The sequence below is a fragment of the Amblyomma maculatum genome, chromosome 1, assembly GCF_055883805.1.
Source record: "Amblyomma maculatum isolate TAMU_Amacu chromosome 1, ASM5588380v1, whole genome shotgun sequence".
NCBI classification, from domain to species: Eukaryota; Metazoa; Arthropoda; class Arachnida; order Ixodida; family Ixodidae; genus Amblyomma; species Amblyomma maculatum.
The window spans coordinates 96,978,844-97,001,288 of record NC_139344.1 but is presented as its reverse complement, the minus strand read 5'-3'; the positions used below and the strand labels follow the sequence as shown (position 1 = coordinate 97,001,288).

Genomic DNA, 22,445 nt, shown 5'->3' with positions numbered 1-22,445 from the left:
CGTATAGTCATGTGATAGAGGCACGCTTCGAGCTGATTGGCTTGTCCTTCGAGGCGACCTCTGTCGCCACCAGTTGACGGAAGTGTGTGCAGCTAGCAGTACCTGCTATCGAGAGAAATACAGCTATGCAGGATGTATGCAACGCGTGTTCGAGGTTGCAGAAAAACCAAATGGCAGCATTTATGCAGCAATTTTTCATAGCCTTTGACCTGATATCGAGAGAAAAAGTCGGAAAACTCGAACGAGAAAACTTTCAAACGTCCGAAATTTCGGTAAGTGTCATATTTTGACTTAATGCAGCGTGTGACGATGCCATGGCAGAGTCCGAATAATCGGTCAGGTCCGGAAAATCTGTCGGCGACTGTACAGTAAACCAACCTCTGTTAATTTGGAAATCCCACCTGGTCTCACAAAACATATGCACATTCTAAGGTGTGAACCCTGGTTAGTACAGAGGAATTTTGCCGCACTTCAGTTAATTGAGGCAGGCAGCAGAGCTAACGTGTGCACAGGTCACCAGAGATGAGGTGATGACAATGGTAAATGAACGACTCAGTATTATGAGCTGTGCTGGTGCACAACTGAAACGTTAAAGTTCCATACTCATTTCTGTGATTATCAATCAAGAAGGTACGGTAGGAAACACTCTTGTTTTGCAGCATGCTCCACTATTTTCTTGGTTTTTACAGCATGCATGATGCAAACTGTGCTCTCAGCATTGTAGTGCCACTGAAGAGCCATTAATCATTTTGCATTATGTCGTGTGCATATATTCAGAAGATGACTTTTTCATATTGTGTGCAGAGGGAGGGAGGCATACACACTGCATGATTAGGCAGAAGTGGGAAAATATTGATTGCCATGTAAATTTCTCAAGCAAAAGCAACCAGACAACTTATTTATATATATTAAGGTTCTTTTTCCGGACCACCAAACAAACCGATATTTGGTGAATTTCAGCCTTCTCTCTTATCCCATTAGCATCCAATTAATAAGGTTTGACTGTAGAAGTCAAACCTTATTAATTGCTACCTTGCTACTATGCTACATGCAAGGTAGCTGGTGAAGGTATCACGGAGAGCTATCCACAGTAACAAAATAAAAGAACATAGTTGAAATGATCGCTTCAGATATTCCAAGCCCTTCCTGCAATGTAGGAACTTTCATATATGCACAGCTCTGCATTCTCTACACACTCCGCACACCAAAAATGCATTTCGTTCCTAGCTACGTAATGCTCCTATTGATACCGTCTTAAAGGCTTGTTGTGCCAGATCCTTTACCCCTCTTAAAAGCATTATCATAGTCTACTCCAGCTGCACAAGCTCATAAAAACATCTCAATAAAACTTGCCCTGCTGAAGTGCAATTTGACCGTTATAGCTGAAACTACCCAGTCAGGGGCATAAGCAAAGTGCAAAGCAGAGAAGAAAAAAGTGCAGTGCTATTGCAATTATTTGTGCTTTAGTCAAAGGAACGAGCTATGGCCAGATTTAAACAACAAACATGAGCTTCTTGGCCACAGTCCCGCACTGATTTCCCAGGATACACCAAAACCTCTTCTGTGCCCTGTTACAAGCTCGCAAACAAGAAACACACAAGAATTTACACATCTCAACAACCTGCTGCAAGTGCTTCACAATACGCTGCACAAAAGTTTCAAAATATTCTGTTGCAACAGCAGTGTGCAGCTAAATCCTACCTGAGCTCCTGCCAAGTGCAGCCAGGCACTGTCACCACTGAAGTCCCTCTTTGCACTATGGTATGCCTGGTAAGCAAACTCATACAACTGGAAGAGAAAAGCCAAGTCTCCGAGGCGGCGCACCTGCAGTTCTGGCGCATCCTGACCATACCTGCAGTAGAGGCAAGTGGGTGACGGGTTGAAATGAAGCCACAGGCATCTTATGCTGTTAGGTGTACAGGCGTAACTGTCTGGCGCCTTCAAAAACAGCAGGAAAAAATTATTTTGCAGCTTACAAAGCTCATGCCTCTAAGAAATTTGACACTCTTCATTTTACAGCAGTATATACTACGGTTAGTATTGTGCAAGAGGGCACTGGAATGGTGAGCCAATATCGACATAGCAAAAGTCTGCATCGTAAAGTAAAAATTACGTTGGACAAATTTATGCACAAGATCTTCAATGAATTCATGAAATTTTTGTTTTATAGAGTTTAAAATCCGAAAGTGACTCAGACTATGAGGGAAGCTGTAGTGGACAGCTTCAGGTATTTTCTACTGCTTGGGATTCTTCAACATGCCCTGACATCACACTGTACACGAGCGTCTTGCGTTGCACCCATAAAAACGCAGCCACCATAGCTGGGATCGAACCCAAGTCGCTTCGCTCAGCAGCCAAGAGTCCGAACCACAGTGCCACTGTGGCCAGCTAAACGAAATAAATGAGGTACACTTTAGTTATGTATGCTTCTCTTAACAGGCAAATTTAAGTGTCCACACTAAAAATGATTGGCCCTCTGAAAGCATTTTGAAAACCCAACAAAGTGCCAAAAAACTCGGGGCACTACACCAAGTTTCTACTGCAACTGATTACTTTCATCTTCAGTGTCGTGTCTCAAAGGTATGGCAGAAAGATGGTTTTGTTTGGTTTGTGGGGTTTAACTTCCCAAAGCAACTCAGGCTATGAGAGACGTTGTAGTGGAGGAATCCGGAAATTTCAACCACCTGGAGATCTTTAACGTGCACCGACATCGCACAGCACACGGACACCTTGCTTTTTGTCTCCACCGAAAAGCGTCACCACCAAAAAGTAGCCGCCGAAGCCGGGATTCGATCCCGCATCCTTGAGAACAGTAGTTGAGCGCCGTAACCACTGAGTCACCCCGGCAGGGGTGTATGGCAGAAAGATGGTGGCCTGGTGTGTATGAGGGTAAAAGCATTAAATATGTAACAAAATCTACACGCCTGATCGGTTCATAAACAAAAAACTGCGGGGGCTTAAGCATGGCTTGAACCTAGTGCTAGAGTGAAAGCTGTGTGTTGCAGTGATAGCCTCTGTAACACCCACTTTTCAATCTGTGGTTTTGTGATAATTTTTATTCAAATTAGGTTTTGGGGAAAGGAAGGAGCCTTATACTTTTGAGTGGACGCCACGAATTGTGGACACCTACAACTAACCAGGTCAAGATCTTGTTTTCATATTTGTTTTCTTTTATATTGTACATTGGCTTATAAGAAAGAAAAGGCGCAGTATCTGTCAGACTTGAGAGAAGGAAGGGAGCTTGACCTTCAAGGCTGTTCAAGGTGAAAACCTCTGTGACGCTGACAGCTCGAAAAGCTGGTGTAGTGAAGCTTTCATTTAAAGAAAAAGAGCCTTCTGTATCTTTCACATGCCAGTTACTTCAGCATGGTCAACATCACGGTTTTACAGTTAGGCTGCTAGACAGATTAGTAAAGCCAAGGATTTACATGAAAAACCACTACAAATGTACAGTCAAATCTTGATATATTGTACACGGATATATTGAATTACTGCATATATTGAACACTTTCTATATCCCGTAGAAAATCGCATGCAATTTAATTCTTTATTTCGAACAGGGCCGGATGTAAAATGGATATATCGAACACCGCCACCCCAGACCACGTGCGCACTGCTGACAAGAGGCGAGCTTTCCCGCAACACCCTCAAAGATAGCGGCGGCGCGGTGGGCATTCTTGATTGCTGCGCACGATAGCTACACACAAGGACGGCAGCGAGGGCGTCCTTTGGAAAGCGCGCAAAGCTGCCTTTGAAGACGTTGAGAAGGTGCTGTACGAATGGTTCATCGACGAAAGGGCCCGAAATATTTCTTTATCACGACCGATACTACAACAGAAGGCCAAGAGCTTTGTATTCATTTTTGGTGTCGAGAACTTCAATGCCAGAGCGGTTGGCTGCATAATTTTAAGGACTGCTTTAACATTGTCAGGGAGGCAGTCTTGGGGAAAAATGCCAGCAGCCAAATGAAGACGCTGCCAAGGTTGATCCTGCAAACGCTGATGTTGCTCCGCTCCTGACTGCAACTGCGGCTGTAGCTTCTTTGGCCTTTGTACGTACTACGACGCAATAAAAGGCACCAGACTATCACTTGTGGATCGTTTAGACTATGTTTAGGATGCCGTGGTTAAGCACATGATTGCCAATATGAAGCAAGCTATGCTGCTACAGTACTTTCAGCCAAATAAATAAATACTTTGTTTAAAGCTTCAAGTATCTATTGTGCCACAATTGGTTCACTGACTGAGTTGTACTAGTTTCTGACGTGTTTTCTACGTGAATTTTATATAACAAATTCTGGCTATATTGAACTATTTTGTGATCACCGTGCTGTTCAATATATCAAGATTCGACTGTAGTAAAGTGGCTAAGATGTTCTGCAGCCAAGGGCAAGGTCACAGAGTGAAATCCTGGCCATGGCAGCCAGATTTTGATGGACCCAAAATGCTGGAAACCTGTATGCTCTGAAATATAAGCCCACATTAAGGAACTCCAGGTCATTAAAATTACCTCAAAGCCTTTCATCTTCCACTATATGGCATTCTTAATTATATCGGTGCTGCTTCAGGACGTTAAATGCCATATACCACATGAACAATCCATCCAACAATTTTTTTTTGTGCCCTTGCATCCCATGAGACTCATTCTGGTCAGACATAAGGGCTTAAAAAAGAATGAAAGATAAAAAAAAAAAAAAGAGTACTTACACAACTGAGTTGACTGAAGCATGAGGCCCTTGGGGACTTGTCTTGCTTCCAGCAAATAACTTCTTCATGCTCAACAGAGACCTATGGATACCTTTCTTGTTCGTTACCTGAAAAAAATAAACGAAATACATCATATTCTCACCACAGTAACCTAATGAAGCGAAATGTACAAGCCAAAATTCTCTGAAGCCAACCTATGACAAAACAAGCAGGAAACTGAATATGAACATACCAATGGACCAAGTATAGCCACTGGCAACACTGGCAATACACACGTAGCACTGGAAGCTGCTGATGCATCACGAAATCAACATGTGGCCCTCTTCCACTAAACCGTGCATGAAATTCAAGGAAACAAAATAACCAATAAAGACTAAACAAACACAGCACCTGCCTAAAGAAGAATGCCAGACATAAGGTAAGTTTACATTTGTTTTAGATTGCTGCAATTGCCAAGTGCCAGTGCATTCCTCCCATGAAATTCACATTTCTGTAGCCTTTCTGGGCCATAAGACTGCACAAGACATAAGCCAATAGAATTTTTAGGTTCAGGTGCTTTACAATGCTCTCTAGAAGTTTCTTTGCAGAATTGTTTTCAACTAGTCAAATAGACAACTGAAAAAAAAAAAAAAAAAAAAAAAGCAGATTAGGATGTACCGCCAAAAAATAGCAAACGGCAATCTCGCAAAGCCTTCTGCCATTTTTGTAATCCATGTCCACATTCAGTTGGAACAAGACAGAGTTTTCAGTTCTGGTAGCAGGAGCTGCAAGAATGCCATGGAGAGCATATTACAATTATTACTACTGCTTTAAAAAAAAAAAAAAAAGTTTAATGGGTGTAAACAGCATTGGTTGAAAGTGGCAGGCACCTGGTCATTGAGAATCCGCATCTGCTCTTCAACATAGGGGACCAGGGCTTGGCCGCAAAATTCTTGGACAAAGACACGGAGGCGAGTCTGATCACTCTGTGTTAGGCAGCCGCCCAGTCGACTTCCAGGCTTTCTCTGCCAACCCTTTTCTTCCGCCAGCTGAGCATGGGAAAGAAAACACCTGTTTCTGAAATTATGAATACATCTTCCAGTTCTATACATTCACACAGCCTTGTACAGTAGCCCATGAGACAAAACTAAAGCACAAGATTAACAAGACATTATTTGGCTGGATGTTTTTGGTTACAATATTTTCAAAAACTGCACTGACTGAGGAAAATTAAATTCGTGCGCCTGAGTACCTCACTCTGTCCCGACACATTATTTTCATTAGTAGAGCAGCCACTGGAAATGAAACTATGAAGATTCACAATTCCTTTTGCACAGACATAAGCTAAGCTCTCTGGAAGACAGTACCTATGACTGGTGCAGCAGCTAGCCATATCACTCCACTGATGTTTCTGCCCAGTCACACACAAGTGGGCGCTTGCACGGTATTTTGCAGCACACATCACTAGTCATAAAACAAGCAATATGTACATCAATTCCAGCCAAACTAGTCCTGTCCTTGAGGTGACTAAAAGCTGTCATCATTGATGGGTACTTTCAAGTGACTCATCACTGAGCGACAAAGAAACTAAACATTGCGATAAAAACTTGAAATGACACCCCCCCAAGTGTGGCTCACCGGTGGCTCTATGGTAGGAGGCGAGGAGTCGCCACTGCTCAGCAAGGGATGATGCACGCCGCCCTTTTCCTTAGCTGCCTGCTCAGGTGGTATGGCTTCTTCTCCTCCAAGAGAAAGCACAGAATGATGATGCCCTCAGGTTAGGTGAAAGAGGTTCGGGCAAAGCAAAAAGCCATACTGTCATGCTCATACAAACAAATACACATCTGACATGACAACAGTTGCTCTGCTCAAAATCAACCCTTACTTGTATATGAGACTGACAGCCAAATGCTAATTTCTTTCATTCTGCATAGCCAATTCACATTCCCACAAATGAATGGCAGCAGAATTTATTGAACTATGCCCACAGCACATTCAATGCATGCCTGACACACTTTAGTCAAAGCTATATACCTAAAGAAAAAGAAAACTTAGACACTATTACTTGTGTGACACGAAAAAAGGAGCAGACACTCCGAACTTCTTCAAGTGGTGGGAAACCAATACACACACCAATACGCTCAGGGTCTGCAGCCATTTCAGGTGTATACATGCTATAGGAGACAGAAGCCTGTAGGATGCGCATCTGGCCATTTTGCCTATAAGCAGGTAAAAAATCTATATGCTTCGGTTGCCGTTTGCACGTCCTAGGGACTTTTGCTCACAGTAACACATACGTACGCATGAAACACCTTTCACTATTTCAAACAGTATTTTCATTCCTGTGTCACCAAGAACACCACCAGGAACAAAAATCAGGCACGGAGGTCTATTCAGTTTTGTTCGGAGGCATTACCTTCAGCACTTAAAAATGTAATAGGTTGCCCTTTTCATGGAGACGAAAAGTGAAAACATTGAAGCTTCATCAAATCGCCCCTTCCAGAACATAAACCACGACAGGGCCATTTTTATTCAGATCTAGATGTAAATATTTTTGCCAAACCTATACTAAGATTTTTAAACCTCACAAGTTTATTCTTTGCCATATATTCACCAAATCAAACATACTATAAGTATATTAACATGGATATTATAATTACCTTGCTGAAAAACACTTTCATCAAGAGAGGAGTTGCTTTCCCGAAGTGCGGCAGGGCCCTCCAGATTTCCAATCCCCTGCTAAAGATGCGACATTAAGGACAGAACCGGAGAAAAGAAGAAAGGTGCACTAGCATCAGTTAAAAAAAAATCGCTGTTGAGCAGGTCAAGACAAGAAACTAAGACAAGAAAATAAATAAAATAAAATAAATCTAACATTGTTTTTTGTTAAGACAGTTGGCAGGTTAACATCCATCCAAAATGGTTGTGACAGGCAAGCACGGCACGTACATTCAATGCTCATAGGCCTGCTGTGATATCTGTCATAAACAGCAAAAGGCATAGAAGAATGAGTAAATGACAGAGCTCATGGATTTGCAGTCTGCTACTGCAATTTCACTGGCCAGCTGCTGGATGTGCCTACCACTGTGTCATCAATCCGTACCGCCGATTCTGTGCCACAAGCAAAGGAGTACCTGAAGTGATCATAACTTCTGGTCTCCCTGTTCTTTATGGCAGCCTGTTATACTTTGTGGCACTTTTTCATTCCTTTCCCAAAGTCTCACAATACTATATGTCCTTTAGTGCAACTTTCTCCACTCTGAGCTTCTCTGTGCAGCTTTGAAAACATTTGCTCAATTGTAGCCATGGCATAAAGGGGTAAAGCAAAAATTTTGCTAATACACAACTACTCAGTTCTCTGTGCAGGCACTGAACACGTGACGTGCACACATAAGCCATCATGTAAAAAACACAGAAGTGCTTCCACAAGTCTCCATTAATTAAACCAGAGAACTTCCTAGAACATCTGCAAGCCCAAGTGACAGGAGTCTTTGGCAGAGGTCTCTGTCCAGTAATCTAAATTAGCCTGGACAGATGATCACCCAATGATGTTCTCACAAGGTAACAACAAATTGCAACACAATACTAATTCACTGGAGTAGTTAGGCCTGCTGCTTGGCACATACAGGATGAAAATTTAAAAACATGCTTTTTCCTAAGCAAACATACAGGAACAGTCTTTTGCCAAAAAGATCATTTAGTGTCTTAAACATAAGCATGACAGACAGTCAAACAAAACAAAAAAAGTTTGTCCCTTGTGAATGTGGAGAAAAAAAAAAAGCTGCTTCTTTGATAAAAACACAGGAAGGAAAGCCTTGGCCAGAAAGGCTTTGTCCTGTCTTGATAACTACAGGAAAACATGGCAAAGGTCCCAAAGGCTTTGTTTATTGCAACAGGAACAAGTGGGACTGAGAAGTGTTATGATAAAACTAGAAAATTAATGCATAGGATGGAGATGAAACAAAATTCATATCAGAATCCTTTCTCCAAGATCTGGCAGAAAACTGGGACAAACACTTTCAGCAAAAGAAGCGTCTAGTCCGGAACAAGCACCACCAGGATGATGTGCAGGTCAACCTTTAGTCAGACACAGTTTGCTTATCATCATGGCAGCGCCAAGAAATTCAATCAAACAAGCATGGTCCTGAGAGAAAAAAAAAAAAGACAACAAAGGCCTTCTGTAAAAACAATTGCGTCCATAACCAGACAAGCATCTACCCAATATACAGGCTTCCAATAAAGACTCAAAGCTGTCTTGAGTAGACTAAACAAAGACCAGCCCTCTAAGCTTTAGAAAAGTTTAGAGAGAAATTTAGAAAAGCATGTGAAAAAAGCAGCTACAGCTAGCGAGAGGAATCTCACCTATTTTAATAATAAGTATAACGAATATTTAAAGATCTACTCTTTACAATGCTACCTTGATTTATTAAAATGAATTATATTGAGAGCATGCACAAAGAATTCAGATTAGAAAAGCTTCATTCATTTCTGTGCAGAAAGCTAGCACAAGAACTTCCATGAGTAATACTTTGAAAGACTTAGTCCATTTGTTATGACAACACGAAATGTGTCCTGCTGCAAAAAAATGTTCTCATCTTTGCAAAGTGCTTCATCAAAGATATTCGGTCAAAAAGGCTGCGCCTGCTGAACTAAGGATATTTAGTTCTGTTTACAAAGTTTAGTTTACAGGATTGAGGACATACAGATGACTTCTGCCTAGAAAGCCTTTTCACATCCAATGTGGGCAGCTAGAACAAAACTCAGAGAGCCTTTGTCGATTGCAAAGAAGGATAGTGGGACTGAGACAACTAAACTAAGAAAGGAGAACAGTGAAAAATGGGGATATAAGGACACACTAAGAGCATGAATGAGCACTGTGTGTGTGTGTGTGTTATTCTTTTATCTTAGCCATTTCCACCGGGCTCGTTTAATAGTTTAAGCATGACAAAAATTAGATATCAAATACAAGCAGGTTAAATAAGTGACAAAGAAAGTGTGAAAAAGCCTGGAATTAAAAACTTTATTTCAGCCAAACGCACTAATAAAAGGCAATGAAGCAGTGTTCTCAAACTGCTGACTAACCATTCACGTTTCAATGGACTGTCAAAAGCAAAAGCATTTTTAAAGAAGTTAGAAAATGCATAAAAGAAAAAAAGAAGAGAGAGGACTAATATAACCAGCTGCAGAAAAATGGCCTGAAGAAGAGTAGTGAAATCTAAAAAGCACTGGCTTACATTGTAGTAGATACTGGGCACAAGAAAGTGTAATCATCCAGCTGTCACCACCAGATGCACATGACTACTGCACACAGAAGTCGCAATTTGGCAGTTTCACCACTTGTTCGATACTGGATGCCAAGTACACAGAGGGTGATGCCAGTGTTTTAGTGACACCCGCTTACAACGCAACAGCCTAGCAGTTGCCACAGAAGTGGCTACAGCTGTACTGCAATGCCTATGCCTGCAAAGCATATGCGATGCTACACAGCATAGGAATGGAACGGACACCGGAAGAGATAGACAACACAAGTGCTTACTACAAACTAAAGGTGCTAATGCCATAATAAATATGTAGGGAAAGGTAAAAAAGCAAACCGAACAATGCAGAGAAAATGAAGGATGGAATAAAATCCCCAGTTACCGAATAGACCCATGTGAAGGCCGAATTTCTTTTTTTTTTTTTTCAAGATATTGATGGGGTGCAGCCCTTATGTGAAAATGACATTTTACCGCTCAATTTTTTCACATACAGCACAAAGCACGTGTGACAGCATATACTTCATAAAAAATTAGCACAACACTGTCGAATTCTCCATAGTAATGATGAAGTCTCCATGTTTGGTTTGGATTATAGGATTTAATGTCCCAAAGCAATTTGAGCTAATAAGTGATGCCACAGTGGAGGGTTCTGAAAATTTTGACCACCACCGACATCGAACAGTACACGGGCGTCCTTCTCTTCACATCCACTGAAAAGCAGCCTCTGTGGCCAGAATTTTATCCCACATCCTTGGTTTCGGCAGCCCAGTGCCCTAACCACTGAGCCACCGTGGCAGGACGAAGCCTCCATGTGATAACGGTTTTAAGCAGAATATTAACGTAATAACCCATCATCACACCATGGAGCAGACACGTGTCGCCATCGTCTAGCTCCTCGTGGAATGCTTATACAGTATATATATCGAAAATTGGAAATGCAACTGCTCTTAGCCAGCTTTCTATATTATCAGCAACCAAGTTGGGGGAAGCAACCCTTACATGAGAGTATACATTGCTTATTGCAAGACCTACAGCCAAGGCATTAAAAGCTGAAATTAGCAGGCAGCAATCTTGTGTACTTCTCACATTACTCATTAGAAGTTCAACAATAGAATACAAGATAACTGACAGTCTTTAAGCATATGGTCACAGTTATTTTACCTGGTATATGCACTATTTAGAGGCCTTATGTATTTGCATATTGTATTGACTAGTACAACAGATTGTCATACTAAGTATATGGCAGTAAGCTGCTTATTAGGGCATACTTGTGTTCCCCAAGAAAACAGAACAATTCTGAAGCAGCGCATACTCCCTCGTGCCCCGCCACGGTGATGCAGTGGTTAAGATGCCTGACTACGTACTGTGCCAGAGCACCTGGGTTCAATTCTGACCACCGGTGGCTATGTTTCGATGGAGGCGAAACAACAGAGAGCCATCCGTGTGCCGTGCAATGTCAGTGCACATTAAAGATCCTCAGGTGGTCAGAATTACTCCGTAGTCCTCCACTACAGCTCCTCCTTTTCTCTAACCACTTTCACTCTCCCTTCCCTTATGACGCGGCTCAGGTGTCCACAGAACAAGTGTGATGAACAAGTGTGAAAGATACTGCGCCTTTCCTTTCCTGTGAACCAATTATTATTATTATACTCCCTCGACAGTTGCCATTATCTGAACGACCATCATCACTCTTGGCCATACCCCATTTAAAGATGACTTGGAATGTTTCAGGTAAAGCACCTAAAACACTAAAAATAATCCCAAGCCCTGTAGGAGTTGTTGCACATGATCATGATCATTCCAGGGCAATTTAGTTACATCTTCCATAGCAAACCAAAGGCAATAAGACTACATGCTGGTACTGATTAATAAAGAACATTGGAAGACAAACATAATAATATTTACTGGCAATATAGTATCTACTTCTACTGCACAAACTAAAAAAAGAGTAGTGCGTCATGATTTACAATAACCCACCGTCTCACAAGCTGTGTTTGTTAACATAAAAATTCAGTTAGGTTTTTAAGAGCTCAAAATGTAGGTAACCAGCAAAAGACCCCACCTTGTCTGGAGCGTCCAAATGTAAGAAAGGTGACCATACATCTGGCAGGCTTGCTACGCTAGGGTCATTTGCCAAAGCAGAGTTCATCTGCAGCAAATGGCATGAGCTGGCACCAAAGTTCCTCTTCAATACCTGGAAGCTGGCCTCTGCCCTGGAACAGATAAAATAGCTACAGTAACCCTCAAAAGTCAAGTCTATGCTTACCATAAAAAAAGAACTATAGACAACAAAGACTGATTAGAACAATAGTGACATCACAGTGCAAACAGCTGAAGTTTTTGATACAATTGTTGATACTGATAACTGAAACGCATGAGTCAGCTTGGCCCAATCCGTCAAACAGTCAACTTAAAAAGCAAAAACAGACTACAGTATATCAGCTTCAAGTTGCATGCTAAAGGCGTTCAATTAAAGGGAAATGAGGGTGCTCGTTTTAATACATGAAGGAAAGAAGCCAACAGTCGGCAAGGCCAAGGAAAGCGTTGGGGATGATACTTTGTCTTTTTTTTTTAATGTTTACTTGAATAATCACAGAAATTAGTAATGTAATCTGTTTAGGGGAAAGATAATTAAGCACAAAGTAGAAGAAAAAACAACGTGCCGATGGTGGGAACCGAACCCACGACCTCCGAATATCGCATCCGGTGCTCTTCCAACTGAGCTACATCGGCCGCTGTCCCCCCTGCTACTTGCTTGGGTATTTATGTTGTCTGTATACGAACCTTGAGAGTGTTCACCAGCGCCACCCTCAGCCAAAGCGGCGGACGTGGAACGTCCTTTGTTACCGCCAGCGTCACGTAGAACGTGATCAAGAGCGAGGGCGAAAGCTTTGCTAGAACCCTCTTACGCTACCTATGGCTTCAAGACTGCCAGAACTGAGACCCCCGTAAGCTACAAGCAGATCAATTAAGGGGAAATGAGGGTGCTCGTTTTAATACATGAAGGAAAGAAGCCAACAGTCGGCAAGGCCAAGGAAAGCGTTGGGGATGGTACTTTATGTCTTTTTTTTTAATGTTTACTTGGATAATCACAGAAATTAGTAATGTAATCTGTTTAGCGGAAAGATAATTAAGCACAAAGTAGAAGAAAAAACACCGTGCCGATGGTAGGAACCGAACTCACGACCTCCGAATATTGCGTCCGGTGCTCTTCCAACTGAGCTACGTCGGCCGCTGTCCCCCCTGCTACTTGCTTGGGTATTTATGTTGTCTGTATACGAACCTTGAGAGTGTTCACCAGCGCCACCCTCAGCTAAAGCGGCGGACGTGGAACGTCCTTTGTTACCGCACAGCTTTCGCCCTCGCTCTTGATCACGTTCTACGTGACGCTGGCGGTAACAAAGGACGTTCCACGTCCGCCGCTTCCACGTCCACAGCGAGTGCCAGAAAAGTAAAACAAATATTCTTTGTGCTTACTACCCTATCCTTTCTCCCTGTCCCTCACCTCTTTGATTTCCTCTACCACTTCCTTACTATCCTTTTATTTCCGCCGCCCCAGTTCTGGTGCTTCAGATATCGGACAGCAGATACTGGGGCTGGCAAACATCTTTTCCTTCCTTTTGGACATATAATAAAATAACCACATACTACTCCTTTGCACTTTTTATAAATGCCGACTGCTTCCCGGGGTCTCATTAGAATTAGCTCCTGAAAGGCCGAGCCAAAAAAAAAAAAGGAGAATGTAGTAAAATGACTCACTTATTTTATGATGTGAAATACTTCAATATCCTGTTTAAAACAAAAATATATACGAAAACATTTCATGGGCCACAGTAATGTTCTATTCATTATTATCTATTGCCCACTCTTGGAACTCTGAAAAGACAGAGTTGCTTTCGAATAGCACTAAGCAAAATGCACTATTTGTCCATTGATTCCCTCCAAACTACTCGAGATTACCAACGATGTGAATAGACCAGAACCAGTGTAGTTCAGATTGATTTGAAATCATTCACGGGAGCTGGCGATTGTCTCGTCGATGCTCTCTTTGTCTTGCCAAAACTATCTTCTATCTTCTTTACTTAAAGACTAAAGCATGAAGTCAGCATTCTCATCCCTTCTGCTAAGCATTCGACAGATAACAATATTCCGCACTATAACGTCACACGGATGATGCCAAGCTTGTTTGAAAGCATGCAAAAATCTCGGGCTAATTAGAGTCTGCCCCAACACAGAAAGAATGCCTTTAGCCATCTACAAGGTGTTGCACAATTAGACGCGCGCTGTAGAATGCTTCTCCCAGCTAAACCGCGGAATCCTTGCAGTTCAGATTTCGCACAGAAATCACATTTTGTCGCTAGTATTTTTTAATACTAAATTTGTTTGGGGTACTTGCTTCATTCGATCAGAAGAAGTCAGATGTTCCCATCGCCTGCGGCGGCGGCGACGCCAGACGAACCGCTGCCCCAGCGATGGGACTGGTGGCGCCACCTCATGCTGCTAACAACAACTCAAACCTTCTGCCAGAAACGCTCGCCCCCTATTTTCCTGCTACAGAGTTGTTGTTAGCAGCATGAGGTGGCGCCACCAGTCCCATCGCTGGGGCAGCGGTTCGTCTGGCGTCGCCGCCGCCGCAGGCGATGGGAACATCTGACTTCTTCTGATCGAATCAGGCAAGTACCCCAAACAAATTTAGTATTAAAAAATACTAGCGACAAAATGTGATTTCTGTGCGAAATATGAACTGCAAGGATTCCGCGGTTTAGCTGGGAGAAGCATTCTACAGCACGCGTCTAATTGTGCAACACCCTTTAGAGTGAAAACTCTCATTCAGAAAAGTGCAGGTGGCAGAATGGGTGCTGCAATCTGTTTCAAAAGCGAGACAACATTTGTCATCAAAAGCCTTTATAAAGCGGCAAAATTGCCATACTGAGGCGAGCTCATATAAGTGAAAAAGTAGCAACGGCTCGTGACAACCAGAGGGCATTGTGAAACCTTAAGGGATTAAAAATCTACTGGCCATCTGCAGACAGCACTTGCAGCAGGTCATGTGTTCAACTTCAGATAAAGCACTTTAAAGGGACACTAAGAATAGCTCTATTAAATTTTTATCCTCAGTGAAGTCAATTCTAATAACCTTTCTGTTCATGCTGACATTGGTCTGGTAGCTAAAGAAGCATTTCTTGCCAAGAAAATTGCATTTTAAAATTTTACGCCCAACCAATTCAAAGCTATGACATCTATTCTGAAAATGGCTCTATGATCATTGTTTTGACATGGAGAATCCATCTTTCTCACACAACCGTTCTGCACATGCACTCCTCCCCCCTGATTGAAAACAAACCACCAGACCCCGCTGCGCAAGCGCAGTTCTTGGCTTCCACGATTGGCACAGCCGGAGCTGATCTTCGGGGCCATGCGCGTTTCATATTCGTGACAGGTGTAAGCGACAGGTGGCGGTGGCTGTCAAGCGCACACATCGCAATTTCACAGGCGGCTTCGTCTCCCAAAGATGTTTTCAACCAGTAGCAAACGAATTTTCAACCACTCCCCAGAGGGCGCCACATTCTGTGAAAAGGCGCATTGTGCAGCCTAGCTTCTGGGATCCATGCCGAAAAAACTGTCAATGCACCACACTTTACCTGTGACGCGGGCCAGCGATAGAAACCGCTATATTCCATTTGTTGGTCTTTTCTTGCTTATTAAACTACGCTTTCAGGGAACACAGAGTCTTTGTAGCTATAATCAAGCATCCTATCAATGCCTCAGTTCGTCCTCCTCAGTGAGTCTCTAACCATTACATCATATTAGAAAAATTAAACTTGGTTATGGTTGGTTATGAGAAACCATTATACCAGACGAACTCTGCAACCTATTTAAAAAAGGGATGTTTCTCTCCTTGAAATGCTAAAGATAAATACAAGAAGTTAAAACAGTGAAATGAGTACATTTCAATAAGTTTTTGGCAAGTTCCTCCCCTTTTCATAAATGCCATACAGCCCAGCAAACCACCAAGCAGAGTAAGCACAACACAAGGGCAGCATTGGAAAGAGGTAATCACCTGCATTACACAATGTAGTTCGCCAGCCGCAGCACATAAACACTACCATGCACACTACTACTAACCTAAAGCATAAAGTGGAAAAGTGATGGAAAGATGTGGTTAAGGCACATTGCAATAACATTAAAAGAACAAAAGTGACTGAATTTCCGCCGGTGTACTGTTCCTTAAATAGCTTACTTTGCTTGATTGCCGAGTGACGTATCATGAAGGAGTAGATAGTACTTGAGGCACTGTGGAAAGAACCACCGCTGGCCCCCCTCAGACTGGCCTGTCTGGTGACCCTGGCCCATTCTCTCCAGTTCCTCTTCAGGACAGACATGCTCTGAAGACACCACAAAAATGCCTGTGGAAATAGTTAACTGAAATAACAGCATGGTTTCCAGGAAGCTAATGGTTCGTTCTGTAGTCAACGAAATGTAAATAAAAAACGAAATCGTATGACACTTCCTTTGCAGCTGAAATATAACTTATTCAATATATCTCACAAAACTGAAACTATTTTTGTGGCAATCTTGACATGCGCTTCCTCATTTGCATTAGTTCACAAGCTCACAAACTGTAAAGTTTTTGAAAATAATTTGACTTACGTATAAGCATCTACAAATATTACAGCTAGCTCTTTGCCACTGTTGAAAACGGGAAGCCTTTAACAATAACCTGCCTGAAGTGCGCAGATTTAGAAGTTGCCATTTGTTAAAGGATACAGGCCAGAAAATGCCGTGTAAAATCATGCTCCAATGGTGGTAGAACCCGGAAGAATGCATCTCTGTAGGAGTAAAACCATGGTGTGGACGCTGAAATATACAACAAACAAAACACACCTTGGGATAAAATTTTTTATAGGTAAGTAGCCAAGTAAAAAGATGACCACTGAACTTGGCAACCTGATGATTGTCAGTTCCTCAAGCATAATCAGTCTGGTCAAAATGGCCTACCTTCAACTCCAGAACACAAACGGCAAATGATAATAAAAATTTCATTGAATGCAATGGGCCTAAAATATATATTCGCTGACAAGACATGCCTTGCAGCTTAAAAGGACACAAATAACTCTACATCCAATTTTTGTTTTGGGTAGAAATTGATTTTTTTGCCCCTCTGAATGGTAGTATGGATTAGCCTCAGAGATCTAGGGTTATTATGTCACAGAAGTTACGTTGAGATAATGGCTAGTGGCAATGTAACTGTACTCATGTTTCTTTTTTTGCCTTTTCTAACTTCCAGCCCCCCTACGGTGGTTCAGTGTTCAGGGTGCTTGACTATTGGGCCAAGAAAGAACTAGTTCAATCCTGGCCGCGGCGGCTACATTTCGGTGGAGGCAAAACGCAAAGCATTTATGCACTGCGCAATGCCAGTGCACCTAAAAAAACCCTAGGTGGTTGAAATAATCTGCAGCCCTCCATTACGGTGCCCCCCGTAGCCTGAGTCGCTTCAGAACACCGAATCCCAAAAACCAAACCTTTTCTAGCTTACAAAACCTCCACTTTCAATGAAAGTAGCCACTTCATCATTATAACATGGTAATCTTTTGACACAGACAAATATCAATTTTAACTCATTTCTTTAAGACCACTATGCTAGATGATAACTTCATCCTCTTGTTATATGCTTCTCAGAAATTTTGCTTTCCGTTAGTTTTATAGCTCTTTGGCAACAGGAAATTACAGTGTGAAATGGCAAATTTCACATCAGCAATATAAAAAGACCACTAAGAAACTTCTTTTATACTACCATTGGCACTGCTTTCCATCTTCTAATAGAACAAATTTAGTTTCCACCCTCCAATGGACCAAGTTTAGTTTCGGTTTGGTTTATAGAGGGTTGCACGTCCCAATGTGACTTGGGCTATGAGGGGTGCTGTAGTGGAGGGCACCGGATTAAAAATTTTGACCACTGTAACGTGCCCCGACATTGCACAGTACACGGGTGTTTTGCTTTCTGCCTCCATCAAAAAGCAGACACCGTGGTCATGATCAAAACCCCGTCATTGGGGTCAGCAGCTGAGCACCTTATAACAGACCAAGATAATATGTGCAAAAAAAAACAAAAAAAAAAAAAAACAAATTGAGATGGTAAAAATGCTCCCGAAAAATTACCAACATGAGTTGTGGTTTGCCATGTTTAATTAGCAAACAATATACCATGGCAGCTTAAGTGCAATAAAATAATTTCTACATGCATTCACAGGGTAAAAAAACAAATATTACAGGAATGTACCTCTAAAGTTCGCACTTTTTTTTTCAGCACTAGGGGATGTCTGAAGTAACAGATTTTTTAAGCAATGCCATCACAAAAAATTTTTTCCAAAGTACTATAATCAGATACAACAGTAACCGATACACACCATTCTTCCAAGGCAGAAAGGAGTCCATAGTTAATGCTTTTCTGGTTACCTAAATAGAAAGCTAACCACAAGAGAAAATTAAATGTGCAAGAAGTTCTATGCCTCTGGCTTGTTTGGCATTGCCATACAATAAAGACTGATTCTGTTCACTGTTCAGCGGAGTAATACACATGCTTCATACCATTGCCCACACTTAGCAACTGCTGTTTTTTAAAGTTGTATCTTACTATAAGTATGGTGCCATGCAGATATTTTCCCGCCCTTATTCTGAATTCAAACTCTCAGCACAACCATGAAGTGATGGGGCACTAAATGGAACTGCCCCATTTGTTTATCTACCTTGTTTAATAGGTGTTTCAGGTTACATTCTACAATACAAACCTTTTGACCACTCTTACAATGCCCTAAATAAAAATTTCTTAATAGAGCCAAAGGCAAATTCTGCTATAAAAAAGCATCATCAAGAGAAGCGTGCAACCAAAAGAATTTTCAAAAATTGACCTTCTACCACACAAGTCATTTTTGTTGTTATTGTTCAGATGCAGACCATTTGTAAGGCCTCCAGGTCATGTTCTCTGCATGGGCAGAACTCATGTCATGGTAGTGCAGCCTATTCTTTGGAAAAAAAAACTCAATGTAATACTGACATCTCCTAGTGTCGGGAACCACAAGCACTCATCACACAAACACACCAGTCAGCCATTTGTCAGTGCTGCACTTAATCCCCTGCTATATCTGCATATATCTAGGGTCAGAAAAAAAGCTTCCAAAATACATGAGCACAACAGAAGTGGAGAGCTCTGTTATCTGGTGGTTGGAGACCAGACTAACGGAGGTAAAAGTTGCACTCACATAGTGCAGTGTGTGTTAGTGAAATGCAGAAATCCCTGATCAACATGGCATGTATGTGTCAAGATCACTGTGCATTTTAAAAACCTCTGCATGAGAGCACATGCAAAGAACAATCATGAGCAGTCTTGCTGACAGTGAACACCAGTTTTGCATCTAATTTTTCTCCTAAAGGCAGAATGCATATTTGCAAGAATGAAATTTTTGCCACGCAAAAAAGATAGCTTGGAGGCCTTACAAAAGAGTCTGCAGGATCTGGGAGAAGTAAATTAGCACTTGCTTTTTTGAGTCAACAAGAGGCCACATACTTGATACAAGCAGGTTGTAGCTGCCAGCCTTTATCTTGGTAAGAGAAACAGCATTTTCTGTAAGAGGAGGCTGGACATTGGCAACTGAGTCGTTGAGCAATTTCTTGGCAGCTGCCAGCTGTGGCACAGGACTATTCAGGTCTCGAATGTTAAGATGCAACCTGGCAGCTATGGTCCCTTGCAGCAGGTTTGGTGGCCGCACTGATACTGAAAGGAAAAAAAGGAAACATTTAAACCGCAATAATTAATGATGGCCAGCAAACCGACCAACTCCACTACAATGATACCTGCAATATCAAAAACGCAAGCACTAAAGTCAATCTTCCCTGCTATGTAAAGCAATCGACATTTATGAAAAGGAACCTACAGTTTTTTCACAAGTTCATTTTATTTTTAAGAAATGATGTTGACTGACACACTGGCCAATAAAAATGTAAGCTCTTCGCAATCCAAGAGCCTCCTAAAACTTCCGAGTTGCTGTAACACATACAGCTGTTTACACTAATCTATGGCACAAAAACACTAGTAACAGTTGGAAGGGTTTTTTTTTTTTCTTTTTAAGTGTTTATACAAGCCTCTGCCTTCAGTAGCGCTTGCATTTAAAATACACTTAAATACATACTGGAAATAAAGGAGAGAAAAAGACTTTAAAAGGACCCCTAAGCAATCCTTCATACGCCGGTTTAAATCCTCACCACGTTTTGAGGTCATTGCACGACAGCCTATATTACGTCACAAACTTTGCAATAAATGCACTGTTGTCCCGCGTTCTTGCCAAACAGGAAACAGCAGCATATTCAATAGTACATTATAAACACATTCTGAAGAAGAAGATGTAGCACTATGCAATGTGTTCAGCCCAGCATATGACACGCATCACAAAGCTGCCCCAGCATACACTGTATTACATGAGCCATGGCACCTTCCAACATGGCAGCAACACCAAGAACACAATGCTTCAAAAACAAAGAAAAGTGCAGGGCTGTTTAAGTTAAAAAAAGAAAGGGTAATCAGAGGTCAGCCAAAGTAGCATGCCTTCTGTCTGCCACTCCAAATTAAGGGAAGGGGTATGACAGGACAAGAGATAGTGAAGATACAGGGTGAGGCAACAATACAATGAAGTGTATATGTGGAAACCAAAAGAAACAGTGTTGTGACTACATGCAGTAAGGGTATATACACACAAATGCATGAACATGACATGTACACCTAAGAGCATGAAACACAGAAGCTCTAAAGATGCATTAAATTTAGTGATCACACAAGAAGACAGACTTAAGTGAACAGTCCATATTCAAGCTTGTAAAAGTAAATTAATGAAACACTGTTTGCAACTGCTAGTTTATACAGAAGCATCTGTCAAGCTAATTTTAAGCTGAGGATGACTGCAATATTTCTTTGCCTAAAAGGTAATCTTTACTGGATAAAGCTGCAGCAATACACAGTGTGTCTGCACACCACAAGCAGGATTTCAAGCAATAGGCATCAGCTCTTTTGAAACTATAGTAATTTGAGCATTTGTGGTGTCACTAGTCGCAGTCACCTCTACTGCATTTTTCTTAAGTTCCTGCAGCCAGCCTTACAAAAATAATTGCACTGATACCTTATCCTGAACGTCCTTGTCTACAGAAACAACAAATTTCCCTGAAATGACAGTCGAGCACAAGTTTAAACACCACCATAAAAACAAAGGTGCAGATCACAATTACGAAAAGGCAAAATACGAAATATGCCATTGACTCCGAAAGTCATTTAATATGACAGGGGCAGTTACAGCGCAGAGGACAGTTATGATGCCACTGCCCTTATGTTTGGCGACCCAAAAAGGCGTTGTACCATCCTACTTAACATCAAACGCATGAATTTTCTTGTAGACAGCACCAACATGGTTGGTTATACAGTACAGGTATGCAACTGCTGAGCAAGACAAGAAACAGACTATGAAGCTAACAACTTCGTAACCACAAAGAATAATAATGCCTTTTGCAAGCTGTATCATTACGTACAGAAATGTAGCACGAAACACAAGCCAGGCGTGATTACGTTTACCTCAGATTCATTAGGTTCAAAGCATACGTAGTTGCGATACACAGGGAGAATCTGCAAACATACCTTCCACCTGCTGACAGAAAGGCTGCAACAGTTCAGCGAAGGAGAGGTTGTTTCTCCTGCACACATCCTCGGCGTCAGAACTGCACTGCACTGTTACCGTGGGAGCGAAAACGCCTTGGATAAAATCCTCTGCAGTCCGCTTGTTGGCATTCATCATAGTGATACACCGCTACTCCCCCAAGTACGGCCCCTCGAAATCATGTAGAGTGCCGTTTCATTACGGACTTGATCGGTGCGCGGTATTCACATGCTGACGTTAAAAGAGAACAGCCGATTTTCCGTTTGCTAAACCTCTCTGTGGTTTCCGTACTACTTCAAGGCAGCGAAGCATCAACCGCCGCCACAACACAGGCAGTCATCCTCATGCGCCGGAAGTTGTCCTGCCCCTTGATCGAAAGCCAAGTCACCGCCAAGTGGCCAACTAGAAAGGTAGCCAAGTCGCCAAGTGGCCAAGTAGTCGCAAACCTGTGTGCCACCACCCACCCATAGCGAATAATCGAGCAAGAGCTTCTGAGGCAGAAATAGTTTGCTTCGCTTTTTCAGTAGCTAGAAAAATAGAACACTGACTGTAGACAGCGTTCCGACTATAATTGCTATAACTGCTATAACACTGAACAGCGCTGTGCAGCGCGGCGGAGTCGGCAGCATAGCCTGGCATAGCTCCTGCGCCGACTGCACTATGACCACTATGACTTGTAGAGCACTTCTGCAATGGCTGCAGTCTAAATAAAAATTACGTGGACATCACGACCCAATACCGCACTTGCGTTCGCGGTTTGCCTGATTCACTGTTTAGGGATTTCAAATAATGTAAAGCACCGCATA

The 22,445-nt window shown here is 42.1% G+C and overlaps 1 protein-coding gene across 8 annotated transcripts in view; it reads right to left on the bottom strand.

Moving 5' to 3' along the window:
* The window catches only part of l(3)76BDm (trafficking protein particle complex subunit 8 homolog l(3)76BDm), a 105,352-nt gene extending 83,164 nt beyond the window's left edge, over positions 1–22,188 (bottom strand). The window contains exons 1-10 of one of the 8 annotated variants that reach the window (XM_084588626.1): positions 21,621–22,188; positions 19,509–19,715; positions 16,712–16,801; positions 16,185–16,350; positions 12,006–12,156; positions 7,346–7,424; positions 6,324–6,457; positions 5,576–5,734; positions 4,707–4,813; positions 1,702–1,852 (exon numbers count right to left, since the gene is read on the bottom strand). In XM_084588626.1, the coding sequence (XP_084444752.1) occupies positions 1,702–1,852; positions 4,707–4,813; positions 5,576–5,734; positions 6,324–6,457; positions 7,346–7,424; positions 12,006–12,156; positions 16,185–16,350; positions 16,712–16,801; positions 19,509–19,715; positions 21,621–21,777 (1,401 nt within the window). In that variant the 5' untranslated portion in view covers positions 21,778–22,188. The remainder of the gene's footprint in view (positions 1–1,701; positions 1,853–4,706; positions 4,814–5,575; positions 5,735–6,323; positions 6,458–7,345; positions 7,425–12,005; positions 12,157–16,184; positions 16,351–16,711; positions 16,802–19,508; positions 19,716–21,620) is intronic. The other 7 variants (XM_084588630.1, XM_084588631.1, XM_084588627.1 and 4 more) reach the window with 7 other exon arrangements.
* Positions 22,189–22,445: the final 257 nt, after the last annotated feature.